Genomic DNA, 22360 nt, shown 5'->3' on the forward strand with positions numbered 1-22360 from the left:
GTTGTTTACCTTTTCGGTGGCGGTGTTGTTGACATCACTATAAACGGATATATAGGGTGAACGAGTTCGCTCTAAACTCTGGTGCAAAGTTCCATCGGGACATTTACCTTGACTACAATGTGTTTTGAAGGGATTTTTGGGGAAATGCATTCATTTGCTTTCTTGTAGAGAGTTGATCTGCATGCTAAATATGAAGCAACTGTGGTTAAAGATAGAAAAGCACTGGTTTGTTGAGCAGCAGGTATGATGTAGGCTCTAGCCATGTCCATTATCAATCAATCAATCAGTCAGACTTTATTTGTGTAGCACTTATCATAGAAATAAAATGCAAGACAAATTGCTTTATAGAACAGACGGAATAAAAAGGCAATAAGAAGAGTCAAATCAATATCCTTCCACACCACCGCAAAAAGCATTCTGTTATTAATGAAGGACTCCATTAAACAGGGACTGAAGAACTAAGAAAACGTTATCTTAAATGCATGACACACCGGAGGCAGGATCATTCAGAATTCAGAAACGCAGACAAGAAAGTAATAAAAAGTAAAGTAATGAAAGATAGAAAAGTAAGTCACAAAAGCAAAACACACAAAAATTTAAAAGTGAACCAATAAAAGATGTAGAAAATAAATAAAATGTAAAAAATTAAGTATTCTAAGTTTTTAAAATAGTAGTACGATTAAAAAATAATCAACCAAAAGCCATTTTAAACTGGCACAAACTGACCACGCACTTGATTAATCATAACTTTAAACCTTAATAAAATAAAAATGGGGAAGTACTAAAAAAACATTGCCTACCATACATTTGTCACGCAGACAGAAATTAGCTCGAAAGACCAAAACCAGTTGTTGTTCCAGGCTGTAAACATGTTTATTTCTGCTGTGAAGTTGGACATGTTAACATGGAGGTCTGTGGGGATTGACTCGCTTGTATAGGCAACCTCAAGTGGCCATTTGAGGAACTGCAGTTTTTAGCACTTGGCTTTATTTGTCAACCCAACAAGCAAGAAAAGATCTATTCAACCTACTGGCACCTCTAAAGCTCAGTAAATAATATGCAACGTCCCATTTTTTCATCTAAACCAAGGCCAAAGTGTGAAAACAGTCTTGTTGCCTTTTAGATGAAGCTTCGATGCTCCTATGTAGCATCTGATTAGTGTCTCTGCAAGAAAGCGAATGAATGTGTCTCACAGAGCTTTTCCTTTCAGAAGCATCTCGAGCACATGACTTCATTCCACCTGTTTCTTCTCCTGAACCAGAAGTTTTCTATGGTGCTACCCAGCGACCTTTCTGCCTCTTTGTATTGCCCTCCTTGTGAAAGTGTTTGCTCAGAAAGGTCGAAGTTGTTCAGTCGAAAAAGGGAACTAAATTGAGAACATACTCGTCAAGTGTTCTCAGTGTTTGTGCGTCATTTACAACAGAGCCTTGTTCAGCTAAAAGATACCTGAAAAATAGGTTTTTACTTTGTGGGATCGTGATGTCCGTGTAGAATCCGAGGAGTCAACAGGATCATGGCCACATCCAAAGAGCTTCAGTAGAAAGCAGCTGGACTTCTCTTTTACCTTCGAGGACGTTTTTGCTTCTTCAGTTGTTTCTTTTAAAAGCCAACAACAAAAGAAGTCCGGCTGCTTTTTACTGAAGCTGTGAGGAAATGTCCATGACAGACACCCTGACATCTGGTTGGAACGCTGCCCAGTGTCAGATGTTCACATTTTATTCAATAGCTACATATCGGAGTCAACTAATGTTATTTATTCAAGGCCGGTAGCGAGTTAACAACCAAATTTCCGATATCTGGAACTGATCGCTTCTGTCAGGATCAAAGTTTTGGTGTCAAAATATAAAAAACTCCAAAACGAAACTCCACAGAAATGTCTTAGTTTATATCTTTTACAGACTGACTTGCTTTATGAGTTTGTTTTATTGGGAATTGGTTAAAAAAAATATCAAAGGTACTGATAATTCTGAATATCGGATCTGAAAATCGTCCAACCTGATGGTCAGTCGATCCCAATCGATGGATACGATTGGATTAAAGTGATATTTGACCACTAGGAAGCAGACGGACTCTAAAACAAACTCACCAGCTCATTGATTTAACAAAAAGCAAATGGTTTCCTGTTAGAGTCAGTTGCTTAACTACAACAGCAGTCGACTGAATCACATTAGTGCCCATTGGACGGATGCCAGTCAAGTATTTTTTTAGCTCAGCTTTTTCCATAGACTCATGAGACATAGATCTTGTCCTTTAGCTCCCAGATCATCCACTTCCTTCTCTCAGCTCCGAGTCGTGACAACGCGCTAAAAGCTGCTGCGGAGCTGATGGAGTCGGGTGTCGGTTCTCGGAGGGTTCAGCACGACTCACGACCCTTTTTCACATCATCTCAACCTACTCTAACATCAGGAATTCATCTAATGGTGCTTTAAGATCATCGTCTGAACACGGTTCTGTTGTAGGTTTTGTGTTTGCAGGAACACGGCGGCGTCGTGAGCGCGATACGACGGACTTTGAAAACAGTTGTTTTTTCTCCAAAGTATTCTCTAAATGGCTTTTTTTGTTGATTTGTTTTTTTTCTTTAGAGAGAGAGAGAAAGCTATTTATTTTTTAAAAAAGGATTTCCTCACAACCACCATGCATCTGACTGCAATAGCAAAGACACAGTTTTTGTGTTCTCAGCAAAATAAATAGCTCGCAACTACTCACACTCATTCCTGTGTGCCAATGTATAGAACATGTATATAGCATTGAGTACAGAAGTATTTATTAAAGTTAAAGGGTTCTGCTTTGTTTCTACAGTTTGTGCGGCCGCTCATTAAGCTGCAAACGAAAAACTCACCTTGGCTTTTTTTTTTTTTTATCCACACGTTTTCACATTTGAAATGGATTTCTGCTTCTGATAGACTAGCAATGACGTTGTTTTGTGCAAACAATTAGATGTAAATATACATGCTCAGATTTTGAGATGTTTTACTTGTTGTCAGAAGGCTGTTTTTTCACAGCTGTTTTGTAGACGTTGTTAACAGAGTTTCGCAGCAGCATGTACTGACCAGACAGATGCTTTATTTTAACCAATAAAACATAAATAGCGTAGCACCAGTAAACCAGTAAAGTTGTTTCTTTTTTTTTGTGTAGTTTGCCAGTGTTGAGTTGCCATTTCCCAGTTCTTTTCACATCCTTTACCTGCTGCCTATAAAACATTGCTGCTAGCTTGTAATGATAAGTAGATAGTCGTAGATTGACAATCCCTGAGCCTCAGACAGATATTATTACTGCATAGGATCCTCCATGTACTGTATCGATGCCCCCTGTGCTGTCCGTGCATTGAAGTATTGTCGTGACCGTCAGTCCCTCTCTGCTCCATTTGCTTTTCTATGTATTTGTGTAGATTGAAGTGTACACTACTGATGCTGTTTGTTGTAATGGGGAGCACATAGCAATAAAAGATATGATTAACGACTCTGATTTCTTGCTTTTCAGGCTTCCTCCTCCGTCATTCAGACATCTGTTTAGGTCCTGATGTACGATAATCAGATAGAATCCACAGATTTCTCTCATCGCTTTGCAGTTTGAACGATGTGATGTTTAGATTCTCAGTGCAGGTGAGGAAAACAATAATGTAGTGTTTAAAAATGCAGCAACATGGATGCAACAAAAACAGCAAAAAAAAAGGTCTAAAGCTTCTTGTTTTTGTGTGTATGTGGTGCACTTTCACTAATTTGGACTTACGGCTGGTTTCATTGTTATTTATTCAATTAAACCAACAAACAAAATACTTTTTTTTTTACAACTAAACATCATCATATTTCTATTTACCATAGACAGGATGATAGATATTTAATTTTGCAGCAGATTACTCAGGTACAGAAGCTACAATTATAGCCAAGAACTCACATCTGACACTGAATATAAAACTTTTCTGGCACAGAACTATCCACAGAAATAATGATACGTGCTGAAGACTTAGAGTGAGTTGCTAAAATATTTGTCCTATGTAAAGTGCAAAATGTAGAACATCTATAAAGTTTTTTTAAAAAGTGTATACAAAATGTGCAGAAAAAAATAAAATAAAATAAAAAAATATACACATATAAATAGAAGATCATGCTGATTGATTTCACCACAACTTTCACCTTCACAGCTCCATTTTAAAAACGTTCCAAGAAAGTTCTGCAAAGTTTTACAAATGTTTCAGTAAAAAAGTTCCTCTCAGTTGTCAGAATGTTCTCCTTAAGGGCAGCTTAACTAGAAACATTCTAAAAATGTTTGGTGGTAATATTCTTAACATTAACAAAACCAAACGCTGCACCGCGAACATACTTCCTTTGTCTTTATTTAACAATATGGGAACGTTTTATAGATTCTGTAATATGTTCCTGTAACAACATCCCCAGAACATTGCAGGAAGAATGTCCCACTTCTGTTGTAACGTCATATTTATTGATCTGGAACATCTGGAAAACCTATTTAGAATGTTGGTTCTTGTTTTGCTACCATAGAACATAATGTGTGTTCCTGAGAACTTTCTCCAAACATCCTCTAAACGATGATGTTAATCCTCTGATTTTTAACCTAATGGGAACTTTATTGGAAATAGTAAAACATCCTTAAAATGTTCTTTAAGCAGTACATTAAAATAGTATTAGAACTTGTAGACAATGTTAGTCAGCGTTGTAGGAACGTTCCCGGCTAACAGGTCTCTGTATCGGGTACCACAGTTAAAGGAACAGTTTGACATTTAAAGAAATATTCACTTTGTGCTGATAGTTAAATGAAAATGTGGATTTCTGAAAATGAAAGTAGGCAAAACGTAAAAGTTAAGTAAACGAAAGTTTAAAAAAAATACAGACATCGGTAACTTTAAAATTCCCTCAACAAGATTTTTTTTTTTTTTTACTTATCTGTGTGTATTTCAGAATAGATGTTTTCAATGTACCGTTTGCCCTGATGACACTCTTCTGGGAAAAATGTAGGAAACACACATGCTTGGATCTTATGTAACCCAACAAAACTGAACAAATATTTGTATTTTTTCTTTACCTTTTGCTGTGGTGTTTAATCAAACGTGACTATTGCACAAAACTCACTGAGACACAGAAGAAAACCTGCAGTTATTCTATATTTATATTATTATGACCATCTATCTGAAGCCCACCGCCTCCTAATGCAGATACATCTTTTAAAATAGCTCACGTTCCGTTTTAGTAGAAAGGTAGAATAGTGCATTTATTAGACAATAATACACATTCACTGCTGTTGTGTGTATTTCCAGCAGGACAATTAACTTTATGTATTTTCTAATGTATTTTGACACCAATGTCCCTGCGATGCACAGAGGACTAAAATATTCCATTACTCTTAACAGAAGGGTCAATTTCCTGTTAGTTTTCACGTCTTTGGTGGATTTTCTGACAACATGGTGAACATATAATATAATTTCTTCTATAATTAACAGGATGACGCAGATGCAGGAAGGTAAATCGGATTTATTTGTGTCCTCGCTGCTGTAAACATGACCGGGTCGTCCTGGACACTTATTTTTAATGTTTTTTTTCTATAGTGTTTCTATAAATTACACTCTTGTAATTGTCTGTTTAGCTGCCGCGGCTATTTGTTAGTTCTCAGGAAATTAGCTTCTGCAGGAAAATACAAAAACACACGACCTGCTTTACTGCAAGTGGAGAAAACATTAAAGGGTTTGATTCTGCGTCAGAAAAACTTTTATTTTAATCATTCAACAAAGACGTCTTTACTTCCGGAAACAGCAGAGCCTAGATCAACAGGTACACAACAGGAACCAGACGATGGTGTTGCGTGTGGTCTTTATTTAAACTGCACTTGAGGACAATGTGCACAAAAAATCTGACTGTTAATGAATCTGTTGCCCAGTTACAGCAAAGCCAGATCAAATGTGGGAATGAATGAAAGGGTTTTTTTGTGCACAAAGAGGAAAGCACACATGATTCCTCTCTGCATGAATAAATATAATGAGTTCTACATGAATAGTTCAGACATTGTGCTAGAATAATGATGCAATATGGGGCAAAACATATGATGACCATCACCTCTGGGTCTTTATTTAGCCTCCTGCTTCAAAATGAGGTTGACATTTGCGGCAATAATGACTTCAGGAAATGAACATTTATTGATGTGCGATTGACAGCTACGATCAATAGGGCTTATTTGCTGGACTTTGAAACACACTTTCTTCGGCTCACATGTTTAGACACACCAGCTCCACAGTCCCGAAGCCTCTGAATGTGCTACCAGAAGCTCCAGACTGCAGCCAAACACACCTACAGGTATTTTTGTGGGTTGAAAAATGTCATATAACATAACAAATTATCAATTCACATCAGCTTTTTGCTGCCTACTAACCACATGCATAATGTGGTGTGGTGTTCCAGCAGCCCACACTGCTGATGTACAGCGATCAGAGGCAGCGGTGAAATAAAAAACCAGAGGGTAGAAGAGAACATCTGCAATTGTCAAACACACTACAGACACCATGATGGTGTTTGTCAGTGCACCAAGCAACGAATCTGAGTTATAACTGGTTGTAATTTAACTGGAAATATGTGGGATTTATATTATAATGAGGACAAATTAGATGCTACATCCAATAAAATCCACAATAGTTCATTCTTATAGTCACAATTCGACATGTCTTAAATTAAAATTTTGACTGTTCATAAATACTTTGAGTCCGTTTTCCATGTTATAAAAGCTATAAGAGTGTTTTATTTTATTTTTTTATTTTATCTTTTATTATACAGGGAAAAGTATGGAGTAGTGAGATTACCAAATTACAAAAATAAAGCAACAAAAGAATAATAAAATGAAATTGGAAATAAAAAGAATAAATAAAATAAAAAATAAACAATGTGGCAATATGAAGTAATATTAATCAAAAATGAATCCATAAAAGAAAAGGCTAATAAAAATAGAAATATAAAGACAAATAAATAAAATACAGTCGTGACTCAATAATCCAACACTAAATGTAAAACCTTCTTTTATGTCAGATAGCAAAGCTGTCGGATTGTCAAGACGGAGGTCGAGATACAAGGAGGGCTCGATGCTGGAAGGCTTTGCAGATGAATAAAATGTAATATTAATGACAGAGTGCATGTTTTCTTTATTTGTAAAAACAAAAAAACACCAGAAAAACTGAATACTAGTGGTACTGTCTCCACCATCTTTGAGTTTGTGCAGCTTTTAACAAGTGCCCTGTGCAGCCTGATTCACATTCTGCTTATTAAAACCCTGACGGTGTGTCTGTTTGCAGGAGAGCAGCTACTATCTCACTGGCAATAATTTCCTGCTACACTTCATGAAACTACTTGAATTGTAAAAGCGGATGCAGCTAACAAGACAACAATTATCCAATACATCCGTTTGCCCGTTTCTACATTTTGGGAGGAATCTAGATTATTTCCACACTAATCCAAACACATTTGTGGTGAGTTGCATTGCAGCAGATGGATGTTCTGATTGAACTCGGGGGGATTAGCTGCAAAATGGATTTTCTATAAGACATGTTTAATATTACAGAGTCCCCAAAGATGTCAGGGAAGTGGTCTAAATACCAGAAAGGCTGGAATCCCTGCTAATATTCTGCTCCAGTGCATCTTTTCTCTTTTGAGATGCTGAGGAGCAACACTTCTAAAATGTCCCCACAGATAATAATAATACTCCATCCATCCATTATCTATACACCGCTTAATCCTCACTAGGGTCACGGGGGGCTGGAGTCTATTCCAGCCGACTCAGGGTGAAGGCAGGGGACACCCTGGACAGGTCACCAGTCTATCACAGGGCTACACTTAGAGACAGACAACCAAGCACACTCACATTCACACCTACGGACAATTTAGAATCACCAATTAACCTCAACATGTTTTTGGACTGCGTGGGAGGAAGCCGGAGAACCCGGAGAGAACCCACGCTGTACGGGGAGAACATGGAGACTCTACGCACTGGGACACGAACCGGCGACCTTCTTGCTGCGAGGCAACAGTGCTGCCTAAAAATAATAATACATTTTTAAAAATCCCAGGAAATAGCAAAAGTAGCACCGCTGGAGACATCAGTGCATGTAAGCGTCTGAGCTCTCTTGAGAAATGGGATGAGAGCAAACACAAACAGCAGAGCAGCTATAGAGGAGGACACAGCCTCTACATGCTGGTGTATTAACCATCACAGAAACATAAGAAACGATGACCAATGCTGCTAATTTAGGGCGGCTTACATTGGATGGTGGTCTAATACATTTACTTAGCGCTGCACATTTCACAGATATAAGTAGAAGAAGACCTGTGTAGAGCATGTTCTAGTACATATAGAAAGAATGTAATCAGACCTCAGCAGCACTTTCTTCTTCTTCTTCTTCGGTTCATATACACCTAAGTATGAAGCAGAACATTAAAACACATGATGGTTTTAGAAGATTTATTCTGAATGCTGCTGAGTTTCAATGTCGGCTGCCATCACCTTCAGTAAAAAAAAGTCTAAATCATCCGTCTGCTCAAGTGTCTCCTGTAGAAAGAAAAAGAAAAGAGACACAAAAACCGAGTACATCACAGGATTCTGTGTTGAATAACTTCATGTTTTGAATGGTATTCATGTGGGGCTTCACCATTCTTATCAGACAGCTGCTTGAGAAAATATGTTTTCTGGAATTTTTTAAACGTGAAACACTTTGAAGTAGATGTTTTCTGTCTTTTGCTGAGGAAATAAATGATTTCATTTCAGCCTTAGATGAAATAAATTAAAAGCAAGTTTAGCAACTTGAAAAGAAGAAGCAGTCTCTTAAAGTTAACTTTTTTTCTCTTTCTCTTTAATCTTGTTGATTATTTTTTATATAACCAGAAGATTTATGTTCAGAAAAGTTCACGTTACAGCAGCAAGATCCAAATGAAGTAAGAAACAAGACACAAAATACAAAAGTAGAAGAAGGATAAACCTAATAAAGACCATGTGCATGTACAGCTATAACATGATGTGTATACAACTGTACTTAAACTGACACAGATCAGCAAAAAGACAAATGACACACTATGTTATTGTGCTTTAGAAGCTTTAAGAGAAGCCGGTTTAAAAAGGCTGAGTGCTGAAGGAACTGGAGTTACATCCAGTAAGTTGTTCTCAGACATTTTAACAGCAAAACCACCACCAGTTCAAACACAAACAGTCGAGCAGTTCTGACTATAGATATGTATAATAAAGGCTACATGTCTTACGGCGGCGTTACAAACAGGATCACCCTTCGGCCATCTTGATACGGGGCAGCTCTCTGGCGGAACCTGTGGTACGTGAAGGAAGGTGAGTGATCTGCACAAATGGATATACTCTTATTTATAACTGTTTGGTTTCTTACCAACGTTGTTAACGTGGCTACAATTCAAGTTACAAAAATACAAATAAAATACAAAATAATTAAAATACAAATTGTTGTTGGCCGTGAGAGTGTAACATAATTATCCATAAGTGCAGTATTATAGCTACACCTCTGACGTTTATAACAAATCAAACCGTTTGAAAATCGGTAGAAAACTGAGCAAGTTATGGTTATTTAAAAAGTACACGCAACACTACAAAACAACGTTACGGGTGAGCAAGCAGACCGTACCAAGATGGCCGCCAGTGTGGCCGTGCGATTTCATTGGCCAGCATCTAGCCTTTATTATATATATCTATGGTTCTGACCAACCAGGGAATGTTGACACTGATTTTGTATTTCTAATATTAAAAAAATGTAAAGACTGAAACAAAATACAAAAAATTTTCTGTTAAAACCATAGACGGTATAAAAGATGGACGTAGCTACCGTGACGTCACCCGTTGGTTTCTGCACTGAGAAAATGAAGCCAGGGTTTTGCTACTTCCTGGTTGACATCTTGGATTTTTGGAGTCAGTGACGCAAAAATCGTCGGAGGGGGGCGGAGCCATAGGAGCAGCGATTGGTCAGACGGATTGAGAGGCAGGCCCTCTCTGCCCCGCCCACATTTACCGCCTTCTGCTCGCTTCATCTGTATGGTCGCTGCCGACTGTCAATCAAGCCAGCCACGCCCCTTGCCCCGCAAAATGTTGACGATTTTTTAAAAATTCAGTATTGATTTATTTTCAGATTGGCCACCTGATCTCTGGATTTGACCATGAAAACTAATAAGAAAAAAATCCTGAGTTGTAGGAATGCAGTATTTCATGATCTGTGATCACTTCTTTTCCAATTCCAGTCTATGGGAGCCAGGGCTTTTTGGAGCCAGGTCTAGTGGACGTAGTGATATTGCAGGTTTTTGACACTTCCAGGTTGGCTTCATTTTTCAGGTCCGGTTGCTACGTCCATCTTTTATACAGTCTATGGTTAAAACTGTAAATAAACTATCTGTTTGCACATGTTTTTATCAGTTAAAGTATCTATGATTTGAATCTGCAGCCAGAAGACAGACCCAGAAGCCCGAATGGACACAATGTGACGCCTCACAGATGTGAGTCTTCTGAACTTCTGCTCCGTGTTTTAGGTTGTTTCCTGTTTTATTTTGACATCCCCAGTCCTTGTGTGTCTCATCGTGCTCTACTTCCTCCCTTTGTCTGCTTTTCAATCCTTTTTCCAGTGACCCAGTTAGTTTCAACTCTCCACATTAGTTAGGGTGACCAAACGTCCTGTTTTCCCAGGACATGTGCTGCTTTCAAGTCCTGGTCCTGGTTGTTTCTAATAAAGCAATAGAAATGCCCTGGTCCTGTCCTGGAGGAGGCGTACTTTAAATGTACTGAAATGATGAGGCATCTTTGAGTAAACTTTGAGTATCATTTGAGTATCTCATTGCCGGGCCGAGTGTCCTGGTTTTCGGTAATCAAAGTATGGTCACCCTACATTAGTCCACTGTGTATTTATAGTCCTGCGTCTTCCTTTGTTTTCTGACAACTTGTCCCCGTTAGCTTGTTGTCTGCAGCACCTGCACCTTTGTTACCTGTTTGTTACCTTCCTGTTCACCCGCCTCAGGTTTTCCTTCCTGGATTCTACCTTTTTTCAATTCATTTATTTATGATTTTTTTGTTTGGGTTTAGTTTAATTTAGATTTCACTTGGACATCTTGTATGGATTTATATCTGGATCACTAGCTGCCGTTTGTTTGTTTCACTACTTCCAATAAGTGTCTTCATTAACTTGTCTGCACTTTGGTCTTTTTTTCTGATATTCCTGTGACACAATTTTGCCATAAAAGTGTAGTTTGTCTTGTGTAATTTAAATTGTAATTATCTTATGAGCTTTAGAGCATCTAAAAACACAACTTTAGCATATTTTAATCATTTAATTGCTGCATACAATACCTTGTTTCACGAGTTCTCATGTGCTTCTACATGGCAGTTTTTTTCTGCATTAGAGAGGAATGAAAGTGAGACGTTGTGCCACTCCAATGTGAGGTCTCAAAAAAATCCAAGAATGATCTGACTCTATCACTGTTTTCTTCTGATCTGAACTGATTAAAGCACTGGAGAGACTTTGCCAGACTTTGTGCTGCTCTTAACGTCACACACCTGAACGCAGCCACACATGAGCTGCTTCATTCCAAAGCATGAACACGTTTGTTGTCGTCAGAGAACAGACGAGTGCGTCCACAGCTCCTCCATCTCGGTGGCTGGCAGCCAAGTCGTGGCCTCCAGAGCAAACATTTGCACGACAGCGTCTACAATCGTGCGAGTTTGTCCAAAGGCAGAGCTTGCCAGAATGTTCTGAAGAGGTCGCTGCGTTTGGGAGACACGCGAGGGTTTCTGACAAACTCTTGGCACAACAATCGATGTTTTGTGTGCTGTCTTTGATTTGCCTGATGGACTGTTTGCTCTTTGTTAGCGCAGAGAAAAGACTGACAGTTTCTTTCTGCTCTGAAGTGATGAAGAACGGAGGCCCGTTTCCCTCAGGCAGTAATCCACTGAAATGTTCAGAGTTTGTTTGTGTAACACTTCTTTTTTTCATAAAAAAAAATGGACAAGACAAAAACCAGCAGCATAAATTAGTGTTTGCAATCCCTCTGCTTGCCACATGATTTGCATTTAAGCCAATATTCAGAGTTAATCCTCACTAAAACAGTCATGTCAAGTCAAGTCACTGTTATTTATGTGGCACATTGAAAACAACAGCTGTTGAACCAAAGTGCTTTCCAGTAGAATGATGAGATCGTCACTGTGAAGTTTATGTGTTCGGTTCAAGACCCCACAGTGTCATTTGTTATGCACGTTACTCGACTAGTTTAAATATTACAGTTAAAACTGGACAAAATTATATAAAACAGTAATTTATCTGACTAAATGAAATAACATGATTAAGACCCTACAATATTATTATTTATACAATGACCCAACAAAATCTTACACATTGTTTAAAACAAACAAACAAACAAACATGCAAATCTGACAGCAAAGGTGCAGAAAAAATACATCGAAACAAAAAGTTGGAATGCTGTAACATTCAAAAACTGTCAAAATAAAAGAAATATCTGTAAAATAATGACATTTTAGTCAATTTAAATATAGTAAAATAGTCAAATTTGAGGATGCAATTACATTATATATGTACACACACACACACACACACACACACACACACAGAATATACATGTGGGCATTATTGAATGTTTTGGCCATTTATTTATTTATTTGTTTTTTTTAAAGCAATCAACATTTAAATAGTACATATTTCTGTTATTTAACTAGTTGTTATCTGAAATTTATCATAAGTTTTTTTTTTTAAAAATACTTTGAAAAAATAGAATTGTATGTTATTTATGGAAAATAATTAATGAAAAATAATGTAAAATAAAAAATGTTTTTGCTTATTTATTTTATTTTATGCTCAAACTTTGTAAAAGCGTGAAGTACAATTATATATATACATCTATATATAATTTTGTAAAGAAAATATTTTTGATGTGGACATTAGTTTTAGCCTTTTTTTTCTTACAATAGACATTTAAATAGTTTTCTGTAATTTTGCTAGATGTCGTCTTTAATTTGAACCTTTTTTTTTAAAACCATTTTTAAAATCTTTAATATACATACATTTAAAAAAAAAAGAAAAACCTTTTTTTTCTAATTTCTATACAGTTACGTTTAATTCTATAGTTCATATAGACCATTTGTTTTAAAAAATAAAATAAAATTACAATTTTGAAATGTAAACATTTTTAACGTAACTGTTATTTACAGTGGTAGGTTAACATGTAAATTCCATCCATCCATTGTCTATACACTGCTCACTAGGGTCATGGGGGGCTGGAGTCTATCCCAGCTGACTCAGGATGAAGGCAGGAGACACCCTGGACAGGTCACCAGTCTATCACAGGGCTACACTTAGAGACAGACAACCAAGCACACTCAAAGCAACACTAAAGCAGAGAGAAAGGAACAAATAGGGAAAGACGCACACTACCAGCAAACAAGAATTAACATTAAGAAGCTCTGCCACCTTTAGCTTCAAGGTGTGACTTAAGGAACACTGGTCATAAAGTGGCCCAGAGGCAGAAACCTGAGTTCATACATCAGTAATGTTTAGCTGAGTTAAACCACGAAAAGGCTTTAAAAACAAATAGTAAAATCTGAAACTCATTTCTGTATCTCACTAATAGCCAGGTAAATGAGTCAGAACCAGGCCGATTGTGCTGTCGGGTAAGTTTGGACTGTTTAAACCTCGTGTACAGAGAGTTAAAGTAGTTCAGCTGAGAGCTAATAAAAACACAGATTGTAGTTTCTAGGTCCTCTGGTGATGCTTCTGACCTGATAACAGCTTCACAGCACTGGACTGTTTAATAAAACTAAAACAAGGGACCAAGAACACACCCACATTTTTAACTCCACCATACTCGGCTGCTTGATACCTTTAAATATAATAAATAAAATAAAATCACAGGAGCTTTGGCAAACTCTCATTACAAAATCAAAAACTCAAAAACTGTACAGCTCGCCCCACCACCCTCTAAAATCGGATTTCCAACTTGCTGTTAATCTGTCCTGCTGCACCACCATAACATGATCTGAGCTCTTCAGGGGTTGAATAACATTTTTTTTTAAAATAAAAAAATCTTATTTCATACAAGTTTAAGTGAATTTGTAAATGGATCACGGTGGCTGTGATGCCATCCGTAACGGCAGAGATATCCACGTCTCCACTGACACAATAATTCAGTTGAAACGGTGTTGCTGCAGCTGCAGACCCTCTTGGGTTCCTTAAATATCCATACCCTTGTGTATCAGTGTTTTATTGTAACAGGATTTAATTTTCTGTCGGGCATACCGACGTGGGAAATGAGTCACTGATGTAGAGGTAAGTGGGTCAAGATGAAGTGGTGATGCCTTTACAAATAAATTACTGTGCTTCATTACGAGCTAAATTTAAAGCTTCCCTTGAGAACACAAACGGATTATGTCCAGCGCTTGGTTCTGGATGTTCATTATCAGAACCGTGTCACAAACTGCTTCACTCACATAAATACGTAAATGAGATGGAAACTGTCTCCTGATGCTTCTTGGATTCTGCAGAATCATCCACAGACTGGAGTGTTTCCACCTACCGCTCATCTTCGTTGAGATAAGATAAGATAAGACAAGATAAGATAAGTTAAGATAAGATAAGATAAGATAAGATAAGATAAGATAAGATAAGATAAGATAAGATAAGATAGATACGCCTTTATTTATCTCACAGTGGAGAAATTCACAGTGTTGTCAGCAGCATTACACATGGAGACACACATACTATACAGAAAAATGTACATATAAATATAAAAAATAGTGCCAACGAGTATAAAAGTACACATAAAAAGAGAACAGTGCAAACAGAGTACGAGAATGGGCTTCTGAATGGGGGTACATAGAAAAGATATATATTTATTTATATATAGAAGATAAGGAAAGGTGAAATTACAGGTAGTAACTAATAAAATCACATTACAAAGTATACATTTTGTAATTACTGTCCACATTTTATAAACAGTGATTTATTCTTTAGCGATGTTTGACTGAAAAACTGCACTATTTTTGCTATATTTAAATCAGAAATACAATATGTTTTCAGTATTTTTTTAAACAGCTATTTGCTGTTATTTGAAAGAAAATAATTTACATCAGGGATTGAAAATTTGTCAATAATTTTGAACTGTTATTTTACAGATTTTCCCTGTTTTGTTAAGTGACAGATAATAACCAGTGAAATCACTTTGAAGAGTATTAATTTACATGGTAACTGTAAAAACAAAATGTCTTTTACAATGTGTGACCATAAAATTAGACTGTTTTAATATATCAAAATCAGCTCCAATATAATTATTTTACAGGTATTTGCTTTTTTCCCACCAATCTTTTGATGTGGTCGTTATTTACAGCATTTACTGGCTTTTTCAAAGTTCACTTGTATATTAATACCTTTTTTCTGGGCATGTATTGGATATTATTTTTCATTTAACAAAACAGGGAAATCTGTAGAAGAATGGTAATTGTTTTAAACATCACAGTTAAAAACAGAAAGAATTTTTCTTTTTTTTTTTTTACAATGTACAATCTATTGCAAGCTAAAATGTCCATAAAAATCAAACTTTATTGCGATGAAAACAGACGAGGAGGTTAATGTATCTGTATATTGTATACTGAATTTGAATGCTGATTTGACTTGAATTTTGATTTGCATTTGATTTGATTTGATTTGAATTTTGAATGCTGTTGTTTTGTTGCTGATTTTATGTTGGTGTTGTGTTGTTTTTTGGTGTAGCAATTTCCCTGAGGTCTTGTACCGAAGGGATTAATAAAGTTTTATTCTAATTCTAATTCTAATTCTTAATGATAATCACCAATAATGAATGTAATCTGTTGTTTTCTTGTTTGTTCTGACAAGAGCTGAAGTTCAGGTTGCTGCTTCCAGCTCTGTTTCGTCGTCTTTCTTAGTGTTTATCTGAGTTTATGAAACACTTCCAGCATCAGTCAGCAGCAGGATCCATCTGAGCATCTCCAAAGACAAAGATCTTCAAACGTCAGAACAGCAGAAGTTGGAACAACAGCCCAGAATGTCAGAAACATCATTGAATAACTAAAACTATAAATTATTCCTGACATGGAGTCAAGATCAGTCCTGGTAATGATCATAGACTGTATAAAAGATGGACGTAGCAACCGGCCCTGAAAAATGAAGCCAACCCGGAAGTGTCAAAAACCTGCAATATCACTACGTCCACTAGTTGCTGGCTCCAAAAAGCCCTGGCTCCCATAGACTTGAACTGGAAGAGAAGTGATCACAGATCACGAAATACTGCATTCCTACAACTCAGGATTTTTTTCTTGTTAGTTTTCATGGTCAAATCCAGAGATCAGGTGGCCAATCTGAAAATAAATCAATACTGAATTTTTTAAACATCGTCAAAACTTTGCGGGGCAAGGGGCGTGGCTGACTTGATTGACAGTCGGCAGCGACCATACAGATGAAGCGAGCAGAAGGCGGTAAATGTGGGCGGGCAGAGATAAGATAAGTCACACCAGGAAGTCCGACAACTTCTGATGAAGGCTGAAGTGACAGCCGAAACTGTCAACGGGAAAATTATCTCGTTATCTCGGGAACACGAACGCCGTTTTCTCGAGATAGCGACATAATTATCTCGTTATCTCGGGAAAATGCCGTTTAAAAAAATGTGTGGCCATGACCGCTCTCGGCTTCTGTAGAAAGTTCACTGCTGTTACAGAAAATTCTTATAAGAGTGTTACCCTTTGTTTGTTGAATATTTTCTAGATTTCCTCATGTACACTGGCAGCAGATGGGCTTTAAGTATCATCACATGACCTGCACTTCATTTGTAATTCAAAAACGAATTTCTGTTCGTTGTATCAAAACGACAAATATACTGTTTCAGGAGTCAGGAAATGTTCGCGTTTTGCCTTTTGATACGATTTTACAGCCCTCATGAACTGGGCTTGTGCTTCATCGGCTTCAGGGGTTTAGTGTAACGTTGGTGCAGTTCCGCCTCCGGCCACCGGTGGCAGCTCTGAGCGGTGCTGCTGCTGCTGCTGCTGCTGACTGGGAGACGGAGCGAAGAAGACCAAGTGGTTTCCTGGAAATCAAACTAACTGCGTCAGCTTGTTGGAATACATTTCCGCGACTTTAAAAGATCCACATTTTCTCTCCTGGTGAGTATCAGCTCCCTCATATAACAATATTCCGTCCGAACAGTGAAGTTTTTGTCCTTCCTGAAGCCTCTGTACTGAAAAAAGAAGTTTTTCTTTCTTCTTCTTTTTTTGGTTTGTTTTAGTTTTGCTAATGTTGTTGCTGAACTTCTCTGAATTACACAGAGAGCTGCTTCTGTCATATCATCTGCTTTCACTGACAAGAAGAAGGTGATTCAAATGCCTTTAACACCAGACAGCTTTCATAAAGAATATTGACAATTACAGCAGCATAGCATGTGATATCATCTCCATTTCCGGGTTTTTACGAAGGACGGAAAATGGGTCAAGTACAAATAAATGTAGATAGAAATGATTAAATTAATACATAACAATATCTATGTCTTGCAAACTAACAAGGACACTGTTAAATGCATGTCCTGAATTTATTTTCACATTTCAATACATCAACTTTTTTGACCAACTATTTTAATAACTGATTAATTGGTTTTAGGTTTGTTTTTTAACGTATAAATTCTGTAATCTCAGTTTCTAAAATGTGAATATTTTCTGGTTTCTTTCTTCCTCTGTGACAGTGAACTGAATGTCTTTGGGTTGTGGACAAAACAAAACATTTTCATTTTGAGACCAAACAACTGATCGATTTTACAAGAAGAAAAAATATATTTAATCCACAATGAATAAATATTTGGTTGAAGCCATCTTTGGATTTGTTCACTTCATCCAAAAGCTGACTGGTCAGCTGGACGAACCAGACAGAAGCAAACGATTCCAACCAAATCTACATGATACTAGCTAACTTTGATAACTATCCAACTTTAACCTTGTTTCACCATGTTGCAGTGAGCCTACAGTTTCTATTATCCTGGGACCTTTGTGGTGTGTTTTGTCAGATCCTTCAGTCAACATCTATCAAACACCATGTCTCCATTTTATATTTCAGAAGCTGTTAGAAGCTCTCATGTCACCACCAGGGTTGTTCCTGTCTTTGTCCATATGCAGTTGGAGGTTTGGGTTCAGCCTTCATCTGATGCAGCACTTTTCAATGCTGTCTTCTAAATACTGTCTTTCAGTGTCCAGCAGCAGGCAGGATGTCTGTGACTATGACCAAGGCTGAAGGGGTCACTGTGTTCACTTTGACCTCGGACCCTCAAAGTGCTTGGCCTCCTCTGTGCCAGATCTTCAAGGGTCTTTGCTACAGTCCAGTGTGCTGCTCAGTGTCTCAGCACCTGAGGAGGAGCCAGAGAACTTCTCAGTCAGCACTGGGGGTGAGCAACAATGCTTCAAGATGCTCTCAGATTTTGAATTGATACGTTTTTCTTTCCCCATCTGATTCTGATTTAAACTTTGAATAAATCATATGTCCCTGCGTTGGAGCTTCAGGTGTTGTGTTTATACGAGATATTTCTATGAAACCACGAGAGAGCTGTGTTCTGCGTCGTGTTTGTAGTTCATATTGTGCTTCCTGTTTCACAGACTCTGCAGATCATGGTTGGGCTGCTCAATCTTGGCCTTGGAGCCATCCTCCTCAGCTCTCACATTGGCCCTTGGTGGCTAGTAGAAGATCTAATGTTTCCTTTTTGGTTGGGAGCATTGGTAAGCAAACAGATACTTGATTAGAGATTTTCTTCTCTACGTCATGTTTTTATTGTGTCATTGACTAAAATCCAACAGAACTTTTACTGCAGAAATTACAGCTGTTAGAGTCTTTACAATTTTTTAAAGGTAGCAGCTGCTTTGTCTCTGTCAGTGTGAGCACAGGATGAAGTGTCTTCACTCAATGAAAGATAATAGAAATTAAATACATGACTTTTTATTTAGTATTTGCATGCTAGAATAGAACTGTGATGATTTTGTTTTTCTTTTTGTCTTTTGTCTAGTTCATTGTGTTTGGCATCACGTGCATTTTGTCTGAGAAGTACCCCAGTCCATGTCTGGTGAGTAGTTCAACTTTTTATCTCAGAAGGACTTGTTCTATTTAGTGCTGTAGTCAACTGAAGCAAATCTAGGTGGACTGAAACACCTATTGGTCAAATCAGGAGAAAGAAATCTGCACATTAGCTGCAGATGAACTTAATGGGCCACAGTGCACTAGTAAAGTAAAAAAGTCAAGTAAAAAAGTCAAGTAGTATATTTGTTTTATACTGAAATTCGAACTTATATCTGGTTGGGCATAAACTAATGACTGTTGTGTTTCAGGTCATCCTCACTGTGGTTCTGAATCTGGCAGGAGTTGCTTTTGCCATTACAGCCATTGTCCTCTACAGCATCAGCATAGCAAACGCACGTACTTGGTGGAGTTGTGGCTTTGATTATGAGTCCTGGTATGAAAGACGTCATACAACAACTCCATCTCCGTCGAGGGACTTCTTGAGGGAGAGATGTATGGAGGCCAGAGAACTGTTTATGGTAAGTATGGAGGTTATTTCAGTAGCCAAAATCTAGTTGTACAACTTGCTTTTTAAAGCTACCGTTCATGATCATCATCTCCAGAGCTGCCTTCAGCTTCTGAAAAATGTGGATTTGCAGCTTTTCTCTGTTTTATATGATCATTGAACAAATACTTTGAGGTTTTACATTGATTTCACCCAGAAAAAATAATTGGAGACTTTATGTAGTCAATATTAGAAAAATGTCTCTTTTTATAACATATATGAGTGGAGTCTTTGACACAAAGTCATCAGAAATCCAAAATATTAAAGTTTAAAATATTTAAATACTGAGAAACTAAATAATGCAATCATGTATACTAAAATCTTTGTAATAGTTGAAACAAGCCAAGTTTGAAGGGGATTATTCGAGTAAGAACTTAAGCTGCTCATTTTTATTAACTCTATAATAAATGAAAATATGTTTAAATTACAGTTGCAAATTTCAAACACTTTCCTCAACCAATAGTGGGCCACGTCAATGATCAAAATTTGAATGATCAGTAAAATGAATTAAATACGGCAGATGTTTTTCCATTTGACAAACCATTTTAAACGCTGACATTTAATGTTCACTGCATAATCGACTCGTTGGCAATAAAAAAAAGTCAGTAAACCTAATTAAAAATCGAAATAAAAATGTAGATAAACTCAGTTGGTTTCAGCTAATTCTGACATTAGAGCATCTTCTTTGACTCTTTTCAAACTAATGTGAGCTGCTGCAGTAACTGATGGAGACTAGACGCTTCTCTGTGCACAGCCGCTCAGCTGACTGCAGCCTGCATGTGAGGCGTTAAGGGAATATCAGTAAATTGTAGGATCTCCAGATTACCAGAAATTCAGCCAGTGAGGCGTTTTAGGTACAGTTATTAATATTGTGCCTCTCAGAGATGCTCTGAATTCAGATGAAGGTTATTTTAAATCTTATTTTGATGCAAAGATTTGTACGTTAGCAGGAGTGTAGCACAACATGGAAGTGAGAGCAGTGCTGTGTTCATTGTGAAGTAATAATATTCTGTCCCTAGAATGAATTTGGATTGATTAAAGTAACAGTGATTACCACTTTGACCATAACTGTGCAGTCCTGCTGTTGTTTGTGTTTCTCCAGATGCTGCTGAGAGGAATAGGTGGCATCCTGATCGTCTTGTCGGTCCTGGAGCTCTGCGTCGTCATCAGCTCTGCTGTGTTGGGGATCAAGACTCTGAGGAGCAGATGGAATGAACCAAACAAGGTCGAGTATGAATGAACATATCTGTCCTTAAACCTGGTATTTAACCAGGAAATGTTGGATGAACACGTGCACAGTTTTTCAGTCCTTCAGTGTACGTTTCTGAACGTCAAATCTCATTCAGGATGTCACTTTCCAAACGGCTGACATCCTGGAAATAGTTTCTGTATGAAGTATATTCAGCACATCTTTGACATTGGTGAGTCCAGCTGACAAAAAGCAAACCACAGCAGAGTTACAGAGACACAAAACAGTTGTTAAGAGATGCACACTGACTATGAAGTGATCCCGAAACACATCAAAAGAGGAAGAAAAAGAGCACAATGATACTGGTTGTGGTTGGAGAATGAAGACAGCTGAAGGTTTTATTGAAGCACCAAGCGGCGACTTTACAGAATCCAAAATGGAAACATATGTTGGTTTGTTTGCACTTTGTTTCTGACTATCTAATCCAGTGCTAATTAATGCTAATTAAGAGTTTTAATGTGTTCAGTTTTGTTCTGCTCTGTAGAAAATACAGAAAAGCGGTTTGTGAGTTTGTGTGTATTCAGTGTGGTTCATGATTTGATTTGATCTTTTTCTGAACTTTCTCCATGTTCTTTGTGTCTTTCAGAGCGCTGAAGAGCCAGAATACTTCAAACCACTGCTGGATGAAGTCACCACTGATCCTGGAGCATGAATGGCGGCAGGAACTGGGACCCTGCAGCTTCATACCACTGACTCTGTACTGCAGCGTCAGTGAAGCACTCAAAGTCAGATGATACAGTCTTCATATTCTGACACTTTACTGAGCTTTGCTTAAAAATCAATGCACTTGTACTTTACTATCTCTGTTTGCCAATAATCTGCACTAAACTGAATATGCTGCTGTCCATTTTAATCTTTGTTTTGTATCTTTTAAAGTGATTATTTTTCTATCGAGGGATGTTCCTTACAGTCAAGATGTTTGTTGCTAGAAAGGAGGTTTGTAGATGTCCGTGTGGCATTTCGGGGGCTGTTCTGATTTCTCTTATACAATATCATGCATGTCAATAAAAATAAAGGTATCAAAGCTTTGGACTGTTTTTATGTGTATGAACCTTTAAAAAAGTGTCTGAAAGTTCAAACAGTTACATATTTTGCGTGCAAACAACATGTGAAGGGATGAAGATGAATTTAATACCAAGCTGTCATGAGATAGAATAAATAATCTGCATTAATACACTGTAAGTGCTGTGAGTCGCTGTAGTGAATTATTCAGTGGTGGAAAGTACATCTACTTCTGAAACATTGCTTTTATCATTTTATACTTCATTTTAAAGATCAGCTTTTGTGCAATACCTGATCCTGCCGAGTTAACTATTAACAGTTTGTGCTGTGTGTCACCGACTGCACTGACAACTACCAGTAAACTGCTTTAATCGTAATGAAAAACTTAACCTGATGATTGTCAAGCGAGTGTGTCTGTTCACTCCAGTCTGTGTCACAAAATCTGTTGAGTACTTGTGAGAAAGTCATCTCACTTCCAGGAAATGTGCATCAGAATTTCGTAATTATAACCAAC

At 37.4% G+C, this 22360-nt stretch overlaps 1 protein-coding gene across 1 annotated transcript; it reads left to right on the forward strand.

Moving 5' to 3' along the window:
• The first annotated feature begins 17074 nt into the window (after positions 1–17074).
• LOC103358123 (transmembrane protein 176B-like) lies at positions 17075–21872 on the forward strand. The gene is made up of 7 exons (XM_008282957.1): positions 17075–17163; positions 18234–18428; positions 18637–18756; positions 19041–19097; positions 19360–19569; positions 20698–20820; positions 21431–21872. The coding sequence occupies exons 2-7, from the start codon at positions 18252–18254 to the stop codon at positions 21494–21496; spliced, it is 753 nt and encodes a 250-aa protein (XP_008281179.1). The 5' UTR covers positions 17075–17163; positions 18234–18251; the 3' UTR covers positions 21497–21872.
• The last annotated feature ends 488 nt before the right edge of the window (positions 21873–22360 follow it).

The sequence above is a fragment of the Stegastes partitus genome, unplaced genomic scaffold, assembly GCF_000690725.1.
Source record: "Stegastes partitus isolate 25-593 unplaced genomic scaffold, Stegastes_partitus-1.0.2 Scaffold291, whole genome shotgun sequence".
Taxonomy (NCBI): Eukaryota; Metazoa; Chordata; class Actinopteri; family Pomacentridae; genus Stegastes; species Stegastes partitus.